We start from the raw sequence: 14,524 nt of genomic DNA, 5'->3' as shown, positions 1-14,524 counted from the left end.
AAAAAAAAAATATTGAATAATCTCGCTAAAAAAGGATTTTCAACATCTTAGTGATTGAAGTTCATGGTTTTGATAATGATAAAAATGGGGGAAACGGAAAACAAAGACATTCTACTGATTTCTGTTAGAAATAGCAGAATTAGTACCTTACTGTACCTCTCAAGTTACTTACATTAATGTCTCTTTCATGTATTTCATCTACAATTACATGACTGATTCCTCGAATGCCTGCCTCTAATTTTCTTAGGAGCACACCTTGAAAAGAAAAACAAGCAACAAACTATAGAAAAGTTCAAAGAAGCAAATCTCTGGACAATTATATTTCAACTAGAATACCCCAGTATCATTTTAGAAAACAATCACATGTACACTTAAATTATTAAAAAGTGATAATGTACTATGAAATATAGTTTTTTCCAATGATTTCAGATTTCATTTTCTCTAAGCTACAAGATCTAATGGGTATATCATACTTTCCACGAAGGAAAAAACTGCCAAGTTTTATTTAAACAAGAAATCTGAGCCTGGCTCATTATTTCTTTCCAGTCATTCTGTTCTGCTATCAAGTTTTCTTCACTAACACCACAATATGGACCCCAAAATGAAAGATCAAAATACATTACTGACCTACAGTACAAAACATTATACTGGCATGAGGACGAGGAAGTATAGACTCAAATCGAACACTGTAGCCACAGCTTTTTCCAGGCTCTTCTCCTCTTTCAAATGCAACTCGCTCTGCCACAGAAACTGCACTGATTCTTCTGGGCTGAGACAGAAAAAAAGTAAAGCGACTTAACAACTACAAAGTTAGATACACTTACTAACATTTTTGGATTACTGTAGTAATCCAGCTGAATAATTAACAGAAACAATAAATCTACAAAAAATACTATTTGATTCTATGGCAGACTAACTTAAAAAACGTTTTTCATTTTGTATATAAAATGATTCTATAATTTGTCATTGTCTTCAACTCTTAAATAGAATTCAAAGTGATTTTCCAGTAAGTAACAGGGCACAGCATACGTACGGGGGTTTGTTTTTGTAACTGATTGCCACACTAAAAACAGAGTTTTAGATAATTATTTAACTGAGACCTATGGGAATCAGGAAGGTGAACAATTGCCTTCTTTGCCATATGTACTGTGACCACCTTCTGCTCAGTTATTAACTCAGTAAACAAACATTCAATGCACTTTTGCATCAGGTGCCAGAGAAGGTGCTAGAGACAGGAAACTGAAATCACTGTTTTTGATGAGCTCACATAGCAGGAAAAACTGACTGTGTATTGCTATTTCCAACAATCAATCTACAAAACTCTAAGGGGAATGCTATAGATTAAGTGTTGAACCTTTTTATGAAAACTCTTCTGAAGTGTTCCATGTCTTGTAAGTACAAAAACAATCTTTACTTGGTGGATACTATGAGGACATGCCTAATGCACAGCTACAGAGGTACACGAAGATTTATATACTGCATGCTTTTAAGTTGCCTTGGGTTTGATTCTGTCTAAAAGTTCCTGATGACAGGCTAGATTTCAGTTCCTTGTTTGAGAAAACTTTTTCTGAGTTTCATACTTAAGTACCTATTTGGTATCTCATGTTAGGACAGGACTAGGAAACCAGAGGCTGATATAATATTTAATATAAAACATGATTTTAATTTCTATTCTCCTAATACAAGAGTTAATTAGGGTATGAGGCTAGTAACATGTAAAAGTACACTATCACCGGGCTCATATTTATCCTGCCTATAAAGAATGAAAGCTACTTTGTTGAACACACTGTGTAGAATTTTGGTAGCTTTTACCGATCACTATCTTCTTTGTACTAAACAATCCTTTCAATAATCTTATTTAGCAATGGATAAGGATTTTTCCAGCTATTTCACCATTTTCTTGAATTTCTCTATATTTCATAAAAATTACCAAAGTTCTGAAGGTTCTTCTGTAAGTCAGATCAGCTGTTTAAATATCAACACATCAAATATACACACTTTCATCCAGAGATTTAGTGAGAACAAAATGAGATACACAGTGCTCTGCACCTCAGTTACCCTGAAAAATAGTGTTACATGAAAGTATGAGCTCTGTATCTTTCCATCAAAAGTCCTACATACTTGAGTCAAGGAATGTGAAAATGATATTTCACTAAGGGTATAAAATGTAACCACCAAGTTTTCTGCATACTTTCAAAAAGTTGCTTGCATTCTACAATCTATCACCCCCCTTTTCTACCACTGTCTTTCCTGTAGTTTTTCTTTTCTAAGACTTTCACTAACAGCTGGCTTCTAGAAAGACTTAAAATATTAGGATATTTGACTCTTCTGAGGTGTTGTGTTCACAGGCTACTGGTACTCAGAGATGGCTTTGTCACCTTATTTTCAAGTCTACGATCCTTGTGGTTTCCAGATTACTCCTAAACTGAATATGCGCAGGAGATGGCCTGTTTCCCAAGCAGTTATCTATTTTAGTTCTTAACTACCCACAAAACACAAACATCTTAAATCCCAAGGAAGCCACGATAGAGGTTTTAAATACTAGTACAGGAGGTGCCTGTATTACCATGTATTACTAATTACAAGGGGTGCCTGTAAACCATGATCAGAAACACTTTTTGCTAAATTTGTAAGTATGACTAGAACATTAATTTCAAGACTATTCCAACAGCAAAAAATAAATGACCCTGCAATCTCTTTCCCATATTTTGTATGCTTCTCTGATTTACCAACTTCCAGTTTCCTCAACAGCTCTTGACTTAAACAAAAAACATTTAAAATACATATTAAAAGAGAAATTTTTCATCCCTCGTTGATTTGACTAGAAATCTGTAATTTTTCTTGAGGGGAGTGTGGCAAAATGCTTAAAAGTTAAAATATGCATACCCTCTGACCCAACAATTCTGTGTCTAGGAATTTAATCCAATTAATCAAAGAGTATACAAGTATGTTCATCCCAGCATACATATGAAAATATCAGAAACCATCTTTAAGCCTGGTGCAGTAGCTAGCCAGTGAATTCCAACATTTTGGGAGGCCAAGGCAGGAGGAATGCTGGAGGCAATGAGTTCAAGACCAGCCTGGGCAACACGGTGAGACATTATCTTTACAAAAATAAACACGAGCTAGGTCTGGTGACAGAGGCCTCTAGTCCCAGCTACTCCAGAGTCTGAGGCTGCTGTGTTGCTCGACCCAGGAGTTTGAGGTTGCAGTAAGCAATGATGGTGTGTCCCTGCAATCCCAACAGAGTAAGACCCTGTCTCTCAAGAAACAAAAAATTACTCCCAGGTTCAAGCAATCCTCCCACCTCAGCCTCCAAAGTACTTGGGACTACACTGGGGTGCCATCACACCTAATTAATTTTTGTATTTTTTGTAGAGATGGAATTTCGCCATGTTGCCCAGGCTGGTCTTAAACTCCTGCACTCAAATAATCCAACTGTCTTGAACTCTCAAAGTGCTGTAATTACAGGTGTGAGTCACCAAGACTGGCCTGGGTTTTGGATTTTTTAAAAATTATTCTATTCTTAAAATTTCCCCAAGGTGTATGTATTACTCTTGTAGTACACAAAAAGCAATTTAAAAAATTCTAATTATTCTTAGCTCATTAGAAATATTCACAGGACAGGCATTTTGTGTGGGATGACAATGCTCAACCTGAGAGTATCAATGAATATTTAAACACTTCTCAGACTGCATGCCACCTTACAGCGTATGAAGATGCTCTCCTTATCCCTTAAATAATCTATCGCTTTTCCCATGATCTTCTGTGCCTCAATAATTATTTTATATATTCTGCCACAGTGAATAAATACAAGGCACGGCTCATAGGTAAAACAAGTTCTATCTATACCTGTAGGGCCACTTCTATTATAAGAATATACACATATTCTATATTCCTCAAATATAAATAAGAATCAAGAACACAAAGACATCTAGAAATCATATTTGTGTAATATAACAGCAAAAACCAGGGTGGCATATATGCCTTATTTATGCTTCAGAATACTAGTAAAATCTTTTCCTGCTGCATTCTAGTAGATTAAAAACACAAGCTCAAAGAGGTGATTTTGCCTAAGGACACATAAATGACTTAAGACTTCAAATTTTCTTTACTCCCAATATAATCCTTTTTCCAATTACTTTATCTTTTATTATTTTAACTATGTTACACTTGGATTAGTAAATATGCTAAAATAAAACAGGAACTGACAAAATGAGACTAGACAGTATCACTGATGAAAGTAAAAGGTATTTTTCCAACAGGAAGTTGGAAGAATAGTTCCAACTGTCCTCCAGATATGTGCTTTTAATTTTCATTGCATGTATCTGCTTATCTCATTTTCTTTAGAATTTTACTACTCTTGCCTGGAGTCCAGCCATAGTAGTAGGTAATTCCAAGTGCTAACCTCTTCCTCACACTTCTGTCTGGTTTAACTGAAGTAGCTCTAATAATACGTACTAAGCACTCACTGAAATTTCTATGTACCAGGTACTGGGTAACACTTTCTATACCATAAGAAGTTGGAGATATCTCCCAAATTGTTATTTTGTAGTATTCTAGAATCCACACTTTTGATGTACACCTCTTGCCATTTACCCACAACTGCAGCAATTTCTTCCATCTTTCAGAACTGAAGTTCTAAAAGGTCCCAACTGTGCTTTTTCACATCTGAGCATTAAATACACAGTAATGTGACTAAACTGCCACAAAATGTCAAGATTCCTAATGCACTAGATACTACAAAATGTATCAGGCTTCACCATCTCTATCTTTTAAGGTTCTGAGTTTATTTTGTATAAAGAACAGCTCACATCCTGAAATGATGGTACTATGGGTAAGTACAGAACTGATAAAATCACATTAATTTAATATGCTTGATTTACATCCTACAATTAAAATTCGTCTCTTTCAAATAACTTTAAAGGTGGAAGATAACTATTTCCTACTTAAAATTTTCTGCATATAGCCCACAGGTTTTAAGTGGCTTGAGCACGGATAGCCTGAAGGATAGAATTCAGTGAGTTTGGTTGAGAATTTACACTAAGGCTGATGTCATGGTTTGAGCTACTCACTCTGTTATACTCCAGTCTATAACTCTAAACTTGTGCTCTGTGAACTGAGACAATACACTTAAAATCAGGAACATAAAAAAACTTTCTAATACTTAACTGATGACATCATGTGGTTTCCCACAGATGGCTACAAGTGTAAGGTAAGGGAAAAATGATTCAATAGCGGTATTACTGCAAAAATAACTACTGCTATCTGACTGTGCCAACAGTACATTAAAACAAAATAAAACTGTATTCTATAATAACCAATCAGCACGCCCAGGACTACTTTTCATATTATAGGTAGGTGCTGATGAATTTGAATGTGTTTAACTAAACCTTAGACCTACCATACCTTCATGGCTGAACTATAAATGTTTAGTTGAGACTTTCGAACTATGTACATATTAGCACACAATGTAAGTTTTTAAAATTTTCAAGACTTGGCCAGGCACGGTGGCTCAAGCCTGTAATCCCAGCACTTTGGGACGCCGAGACCGGCGGATCACGAGGTCAGGAGATTGAGACCATCCTGGCTAACACGGTGAAACCCCATCTCTACTAAAAAAAAAAAGAAAAAACAAAACAAAACAAAACAAAACAAGACAAAAAAATACAAAAAAAAAATTTTTTCAAGACTTGTTACAGTTAAGAGGTGTGAGACTGACTTTGGGACAAACACTAGGACAAAAACATGTAAGCCACAGAATGTAGATGTAATATGACAGTAATTTACCCCAAATCAGAAGACACAGGTTTGCTAATACATTTCCATGCCACTGAACATTTTTAAAAGACAGTGAGACAAAGCACTTCTCACTTGGGCAGGAATTTTTACTCTATTTATGACATGCAGACAACTTGAGACGCCTGTCTTCAGCTCGCGTGTTAAATTCTGCACTTCTTTCTGCTATATGCTGGAACTGCTTTTGAGATTAGAAATGGATAGTGGTAGGAGAGGGGACAGGAGGGTAAGAGCAGAGCAGAGCTGAGCTCAAGGCATCCCTTCTGTAAAATTGCACACTCTTGAACAATGTTCTTGAAAGATGAGTTAAGAATTAAGAATAAGAGTTTTTATTGGAGTGTGATGATATCTGGGGCTCGGGCCTTCACTGTAAGTCAAAAAATCCACAGCCAGTTTTAGGGGTGAGTCGGGAAATCAAAGAAAATTTTTTGAACAAGAAAGCTAGGAATCCTTTCCCAGAAAAACGTGAATTTATCATATTTTTTTCAAGCCTAAGATATCATAAGCCTTAGGATGCAACGTGATTCCTTCAGCAATTTTTTTCAGGCGAAAACCCAATTCTCATATAAAACATACATATTAATTATAAAATGCATTTCAATTTCAGAAATGTTAAAAAACTTCAGATATATGCTTTATACATGCAAATGTAAATGAACATGCACACTTTTTGTTATTTCAAAGTTCGTAACTCTCCTCTGAAAATTGATTATGTTTCCCAGGTTAAGCAACATTAACCCATTGGGGAACAAAAAATTTCTAAGTGAAGATGTAAGCCTGCCTGAGAGGTAGTACCTAGCTATTTGCAATGCTCTCCCACCAAGTGCCTGAAGTACAGGGTAGAGACAATGGAACTGCTTTAACCTGAGAACAGCTAATCAGTTCTTCCCTAAGTACTGGGACAAACTCGCAGACGCTGCTCATTGCCGGTAAGGTAATACAGTGTTAGTTGAAAGGAAGAATCCTAAAAGGCAGATTGGTTTTTTAATTCTAGTTCTACTTCTTTCTGTATTAACCGTGGGCATTTTACCTTCTTTGCGCCTTAATTTACTGAAAGAGAAATACTATGTGAAATAGTACTTACATCTTAGGGTCATTACGAACTTCGATTGAGTTTTTTCTTAAAAGCTACTGCTTAAAATAGAACATGGCATACAGTAAAGTTAACCATTACCTGTTTTACTGGTTTCTATTCAATATCAAGGTGGTAAGACAGAGATGATAAAGATTTGGATGAACGTTAGGACAAAGAATTCTCAATCTTGACAGTCTGATTCTAGGCCCAGAGACTCCCTTTAGCCCAGATAAAAAGAATCCCTCATAGTCCAGTTCTGCTTACTAGTGTAGCATACTGGAGATTGGAAAAAGACTTAAGTTCTTTTTATGGTTTTTTTTTTTAAATTTAATTTCAAGGGCACAACACTCTAACTCTCATAACCTTATATAATTACAAAAAGTAGTTAAAGAAAGAATTAGAAATACTCTGGTCTCTAGGTATTTCATGGTTGGTCTACTACTTACCTGAGTTACTACAATGTTACACTCTGCTGCTCGGTCATTCTGGATAAAGTCATCTAGAATGAACTGGGGAACCTGTGTGGTTTTCCCACACCCAGTAGCACCTCTAATAATGACAACTGAATTTTGACTGATTGCCTCCAGAATCTCACTTTCAAATTTCTTCACAGGCAGTAACTCTCTCTCCTGCAAGATCTGCATTAGAAAAGTCACACTTTAGTTAAATTTCTACCAACACATTAGAAGCAACTGTCTTGATCCTCCAAAAAACTTCCATCTCTAAAGGTCGGGAGCAGTGGCTCACGCCTGTCATCCCAGCACTTTGGGAGGCTGACGATCATGAGCTCAGGAATTCGAGACCAGTCTTGCCAACATGGTGAAACCCCGTCTCTACTAAAAATACAAAAATTAGCCAGCTGTGGTGGCGTGCGCCTGTAATCCCACCTACTTGGGAGGCTGAGGCAGAACGGCCTGAACCCAGGAGGCAGAGGGTGCAGTGAGCCGAGATCATGCCACTGTACTCCAGCCTGGGCAACTGAGTGAGACTGTCTCGAGAAAACAAACAAAAAAACCAAACTTCCATCTCTAAAAAACTTACTCATTTCCATTGGCTTAGTGATAAAATGTTTTGTTTTTTTTTTTTTCAAAAAAATTTCTAATAGAACTGCTTCTTTTCACTAAACTTCTGAAGAATGTATCTTTTGGTGTTGTCCAAAAACTAAATTTTCTCATTGTCCCTGAACATCGCACATGCATTCCTTCTAACATTTTAATTTTTTATTTGGAAAACACAAAGACAAACAACAACAAAAAACCCAACAACAAAAGGAGTTACTGCCCTGAATCTCTCCACTTTTATTAAATTACATTAAGAAGTGAAATTATCTCCCAGGCCCTCAACTCACAGCAACTAACTTCTGGGCTAACTAGGATTAAGCAGTTCGGTACATATCTTTTCGTTTGCCATCCTAAAAAGGGCAAAATGTATTATTCTCTGACTTTTTACCCAAACCTAGAACGTTCTGAAACTCTGGGCACTATATGTCTAAATAATTCAGACTTACTGCTTGCAAATCATGATCCTGTTCCAACTGGTACATCAATTCATTCTTGAGGTCCATGCTTATTTGCTCTGGAGTAGCCTGTAAAACAAAAAGCCAACATGGTCATCCATTTTTTACCTAGACATACTAATGAGGTATAGTCAAGAGTAAAACACAAGAGTCTCATCTCAAAAACAATATTGCACTCACAAAAGCCAGAGGCCCCTCATCAATGTTGCTACTAGTCCAAGGATTCCAGTTGGATTGTGGAGGTGACCAAGGAACCACACCCACTTGGTTTTGTCGCTGAGATGGTTCAAAGTGAGCCAATTTGCCAATGTTGAGTGCAACTGGCACAGAAGGATCTTCAGGCTATTAAAAAACAAGAAAAAAAAATATGACTTGCTTGTCTACTGAGTGTTTTAGGCAAATGTGAACTAAACAGCTTTATGCTTACCGGGGGCAAAATCTCAAGATTTAGCTCTTGAATGATGTTTTGCAGTTGATGCTCTAAATCTTGAGAGAGGTTTACTTTGTAAGGCTCCACCTACGGAAAAAGGATCACAAATAACAACACTACTCAAATCTACTACAATGGGGCTAAGACTATACAGTCAACACTAAGTCTACAATATTCCTAAACCAACAGTCAGTTCCCTTTAGTGCAAGAATTACTTCAATGATTATTTACTCACTGCCTATTATGAACATCATGCCAGAGAGAGATGATTAGCAGGACCATTTTCATTTCCTGAGGTAAGATTCCTTGAAATTAAACTTCTTTAGCCAAATACTAAACAAGAGCTAAATTGAATCTTACACTATCTCACAAGTCTATTAAATCTAAAGACTCACTGTCTCTCCTTCCTTCTTCTTTGTAAGTCCGGAGTAAGCTTCAACCACTCCAAGATGGTAGAGTTGTCTGACAAGTGACAGGGCACAGGACTGTGCTGCCAGTTTCTTATTTGATCCATGTTCTCGTGCAAAAATCCCTGTAATGTAAGGTCAGGATTATCAGAAAGAAATCACCTAACTGAAGAAACATCACAAGAAACTATGGGCTTTCGTACACAAGCAGCCCTCAAATACAACGTATGCCATGGGTTCTAGTTCATTTTTATTCTATTAATATATGCTAAACAAAAGAAATTGCCCAACAGCTTAGCAACTAAATAACCAACTGTTTTGATTACGGGCTGATACTAGGACTCATACAAATCAATATTATGAAAGCAAATAACCTATTTCAACAAAGTTGTCACTGTTAAGATCATCGGGCATTAAAATAGGGGAAGAAAACATAGTTTGAAAAGACAAAGAGTAAAAAATAAACCAGTAAAAGTAACTGGGTCCAGAGTGGTTAACTAGACCAGGATTTGGGAAACTTTTTCCATAAAGGGTCAAATAATAAATATTTTAGGCTTTGCAGGCCATATAGTCCCTTGTCACAACTACTCAACTCTGCCTTTAATGTGTGAAAGCAGTTACTGACAATAGAGTTTGACAAACCACAGGCCTGGGAATGGCTTTACGTTTTTCAGGAGTTGTAAAATTAAACGAAAATAACAATGTGTGACCTGTGAAGTCTAAAATTTATGAGTGTAGCTATGTTACACAATAAAACAGTTCTTATAAAAACAGGCAGTACGTTGGATTTGGCCAGAGGGCTATAGTTTGCTGACTTCAGCATTAAACTAAAGCTAAGTTACTCATATCCTTAAAGAAAATATTAATAGAAAGTTTCCTCTCCTCCAGTATCATTCAGCTTTAGGAGAGATGAATATAAAGCAAAGGAGTACAAAGATATCTTTCTGCCTAACTAGCCAAATTAACCTCGATAAGTGAGCTGACATAAGTTAGCCTGCCTTTATCCTCTCTCCCTTAGTATTACCCATTCACTCAAAGTAACTCATTTTATACATAAAAATGAAAAAATGTTTTAAGGCCAGGCACAGTGGCTCACCCCTGTAATCCCAGCACTTTGGGAGGCTGAGGGGGGCGGATCACAAGGTCAGGAGATTGAGACCATCTGGCTAACATGATGAAACCCTGTACCTACTAAAAAATACAAAATAATTAGCTGGGCATGGTGACTGGCACCTGTAGTACCAGCTACTGGGGAGGCTGAGGCAGGAGAATGGGGTGAACCCGGGAAGTGGAGCTTGCAGTGAACCAAGATCACACCACTGCACTCTAGCATGGGCAACAGAGCAAGACTCCGTTTCAAAAAAAAAAAAAAGGTTTAAAATTCTTTGACGCTGGCAGACTCCTAATCATCCCACTGTGTCTTACCTTTGAAATACCACACTAACATGGTCTGTTGTCACATGCAAACTGGGAGACTTTGCCTCTAATTTATAATTACTAATATTCTAAAATATACTCTAGATGCTATCTTATATCATGTGCTCTTTCAATAATGCAGCTTCTGTGTATGTGGCTCAAGACTTAAATGTGAAGATTCCTTCTCTATACAAAGACTTGGAATATTGGGGAAACAGTAACACTTACTTCTGCCCAGCTGCTTGATATAAATGGTCATTTCTGCAATAAAGCTCCTGTAACAACATATACAAGCAAGGTTAGAAATTTCACTGTTAGAAACTGGCAAATCCAGGTCTCCCAAGTCAGGCAGGCTTTCCAACTGCTTAGGCAAATCACAGAAAAAAAAAAAAAATTACCAACATTTATTTCTGCCCAACCCTAGAACAAATGAAGTATATAAACTTCATATAATATACAACATGGCATAAGACAACTATAATCAAAGTTGATGAGCCAATTGTTCATGAAAGGAAAACGTTAGGGTATTAGATTTTATATTTACTTACTCTTATTCCAAAGGCTGGAGTCTCAAGAGCTATAACACATTCCATGAAAAGGAATTTTCCACTTAGCTTGGAGCCAAGAAATAAAGCAGGCCCCAAATGTTTTACATTACGGTTATAATTATTGTAAGATTCCTTTGCATAGGCCACCCATTAATGACTGCGATCTATTAAGCTAATATACACAAACACACATGTACATACACTTTGTGCATAATCAATGGCTCCTGAGGCAGAGTTCTCATGTCTGCCTGCAGTTGGAAACAGCCCTGGATGACAAAAAACTTAGCCTATTTTTACCACATTTATTTAAATCAGGTCCTGGAGAATAAAACACATGTTGTAACATTACATCTAAAACTGCTAGCAGAGTCTAAAAAATGAATTTAGGTTTTAGTAAGGGAAAAACTGCCCTTTGAAAACTATGCATTCTGGTCCCTTCACTGCTCAGATACATTCTAACCTAGACTTGGTGGTGTGAATAAAAGGCTGGGTGAGGCTTAAGAAAAAAATAAATGTTAAGACTCCTTCCTATACCTCGTGTGAACTGACCTTCAGGCACAGCGGCTTCAGGGGTCAAAGGCCACTGGCTTTCAGGGGAACAACATCCACCCTTTCATTAATGACATCGATGCCAGTATGTTTCTCAGCCAGGCTTAAAGTCAGCACTCAATCTCATTCTCCTCCACCTAGGGGGAACAGCGACACCAGAAATCAGTTTACAATAGTTTCCCATGTGATTGCTTAGTTCAGCCTAAGCAGCAGCACATGTGTGTATGAACACAGACCTCTGGTGTTGCTGTCTGTTATGCCTTTAAATAAAAGGACATACAAAGAGCAATGCTGTCCTGGTTCCCCCAATTGTCTGTGCCTCCCACATTGTCTTTTCCTGAATTCTTCACTGCTTTGTATCAGAAATCTATGGTAAGATACTGATAACAAAAAATGTCTGCAACGATGAGCTTCAGGCACACTTAGTTATCTTATTGTTCTTAAAGTCACCAAGTGCTACCAAGCCCAATCCGTTCAGAAAGACAAAATATGAAAGAAAACAAATAATCAACAAATGTATCACTCCTTTGCAACCTGAGGGTTTTAAAAGGCTGACACCAGAAATATTTGAGAATTCAGGATTGAACAAAACAGTGGGAGGAAGGGGGAACCATGCTCTAAATATCATTTTGATCAGTGACAAAATTTTGTATTAATAATAATAATTTCAGGGTCGCTAGATGCATCCAAGGGAGAACACTTTGATTTTCGATAAAAATATTTTTTAATATATTTGGATAATTTATTTCGTAAGTACGGACAGCAAACTGAATCATTCAAAAAGGTTTCCATTACAACCTCCCCTCCCTTCAAATAAAAATACATCGCTCCCCAGAAAAGTCTAATCCATATGAGCCTTCCTGGGAGTAATAATTACTACACCCTGGAATGCTCTCAGGAAGAACAGCAAGCAGGCTGAGAAACATACTGTTAAAACGATCTCCCTTTATATTCAGTTTTATATATTTAACAGTAAAAAAGTACACCCCACATACAAAGACCAAGGCTGTTCCTTTTCGACCTTATGATAAGCCCTTAAATTTCAATAGGACTCCTAAGAAAGCTGGCAGTTTTCAAGGCTTAAGTGAAATGTGGATGTAGATGCAATACAATGTACTTCTGGGACTCAAAACTTAAGTATCTAACCTGACCCATTAAAGAAATAGTAACGGCCTCTAATAATACCAAGGTGAAAAAAGTCACCACCTTTGGCTGGTTTTTAAATCAACTAGGGACAAACTAGCACTTGTGGTTATGACTTTTGCCTCTAAGATTCAAAGGAGCATCTCAAATGTCTAGCATGACAAAAAGCAGATTTACGCTGAACTTCTTACACAGCTAAAATTCACACTCGTGAAAACCATGGAAACTGCACAATACATATCAATAATTATTCTTCAGCAAATCAACATATCTTTTAACAACTCACTTCTAATCCACACAATTAACCAATGTACAAAAACAGATTATATTCAACAGTGAATATCCAAAACCACCTTAACTTACTACAGAAGGAAAAGAACGAAACAAGCAAACCTGTTGTGATCAGGACCCACTTGGGTGTACTTATATTCTCCTTGGATCTTTTCTTTCTGAAAATACTGGTTTAGACGAGCTTTAGCATTTTCCAAGGTCCAGTTTCCATGAAGCCCAGCATTTAAATCCACTTCTTCTGATTCTAGAGTCTGCAGAATCAATGATAAATTTGGCTGCATTAAGTTTAGTTATACATACTTAAGACCCAGAAAGTTTTAATAACATCTTTGTACTATCCTTTATAATGCAAAAGCTGTTTTGATAGTTTATAATCCTAGTCAAAAACTGAACCAGAATTAGTTTCTACTGCATCTAAAGGCCCTATTATATAAACAAGCTATTGGTTAATACATTGCGTTTAAATTCTTCCTAAAAAAAAAAAAAAAAAGACAACTTCTTTGTGCTTGTTTTAACACTCTGAATACATTTAGTGGAAAAATAAGCTATACTACTAAAGACATTTTTTACTCTAAGTGCTCATAAAATAAGGTCCCCTGAGATAATTACATTTCCTATAAAGTTCAAGAGGAAACCTTTTATTACCAAGAAAAAATACTCTTTCCTCCATAGGCAATGTGAATAACAAGAGTAAATGGGTGGTTTAGCTTTATGATGACTTGTGCTAATTAGTAGTCTCGAATAACCTCTTAAAAAATGCACCCAATTACTAACTTGTTAATATCCTAAGCCTTGCTGTTAACTAAGTCCCAAATCACATTCTCAGAGATGTAACCTAGGGTGCTGGCCTTACCGCTTGCACTTCTTGTTCTTCCTTTCTTGAGTAGTAATCCTTCAAGTTGGCTCCTCGGTCCCATGTGGGCCCAGGAACACCATAGCCAGAGGCCCCTACCTCAGAATTATTTTCTGTTAAAAGAAAAAAAATTGTTCTCTTAATGAGTCGTAACTGTAGAAAAATCCTAAATACATTAAATAATTATCCTAATTTATGGCTGGGCACGGTGGCTCACACCTGTAATCCCAGCACTTCTGGAGGCTGAGGAGGGTGGATCACTTGTGATCAGGAGTTTGAGACCAGCCTGGCCAAACAGTGAAACTCTGTCTCTACTAAAAACACAAAAATTAGCCGGGCATGGTGGCATGTGCCTGTAATCACAGCTACTAGAGAGGCTGAGGTGAGAGAATCACTTGAACCTGGGAGGCAGAGGTTGCAGTGAGCCAAGACTGCACCACTGCACTCCATTCTGGGTGACAGAGCAACACTCTGCCTCAAAAAAAAAAAAAAAAAAA

The 14,524-nt window shown here is 37.0% G+C and overlaps 1 protein-coding gene across 2 annotated transcripts in view; it reads right to left on the bottom strand.

Annotated features, from left to right (window-relative positions):
- The window catches only part of DHX9 (DExH-box helicase 9), a 52,427-nt gene that overhangs the window by 19,287 nt on the left and 18,616 nt on the right, over positions 1-14,524 (bottom strand). The window contains exons 5-15 of one of the 2 annotated variants that reach the window (XM_017848070.1): positions 14,028-14,140; positions 13,277-13,425; positions 11,741-11,877; positions 10,872-10,918; positions 9,216-9,352; positions 8,818-8,907; positions 8,571-8,732; positions 8,382-8,459; positions 7,321-7,512; positions 628-769; positions 173-255 (exon numbers count right to left, since the gene is read on the bottom strand). In XM_017848070.1, coding sequence (XP_017703559.1) covers positions 173-255; positions 628-769; positions 7,321-7,512; positions 8,382-8,459; positions 8,571-8,732; positions 8,818-8,907; positions 9,216-9,352; positions 10,872-10,902 — 915 coding nt within the window. In that variant the 5' untranslated portion in view covers positions 10,903-10,918; positions 11,741-11,877; positions 13,277-13,425; positions 14,028-14,140. The remainder of the gene's footprint in view (positions 1-172; positions 256-627; positions 770-7,320; positions 7,513-8,381; positions 8,460-8,570; positions 8,733-8,817; positions 8,908-9,215; positions 9,353-10,871; positions 10,919-11,740; positions 11,878-13,276; positions 13,426-14,027; positions 14,141-14,524) is intronic. The other variant, XM_017848068.1, reaches the window with a different exon arrangement.

This window comes from Rhinopithecus bieti, unplaced genomic scaffold, assembly GCF_001698545.2.
Source record: "Rhinopithecus bieti isolate Rb0 unplaced genomic scaffold, ASM169854v2 scaffold_27006, whole genome shotgun sequence".
NCBI classification, from domain to species: Eukaryota; Metazoa; Chordata; class Mammalia; order Primates; family Cercopithecidae; genus Rhinopithecus; species Rhinopithecus bieti.
Note: the sequence above shows the minus strand (reverse complement) of the source record. Positions and strands in the feature narration are given on the sequence as shown.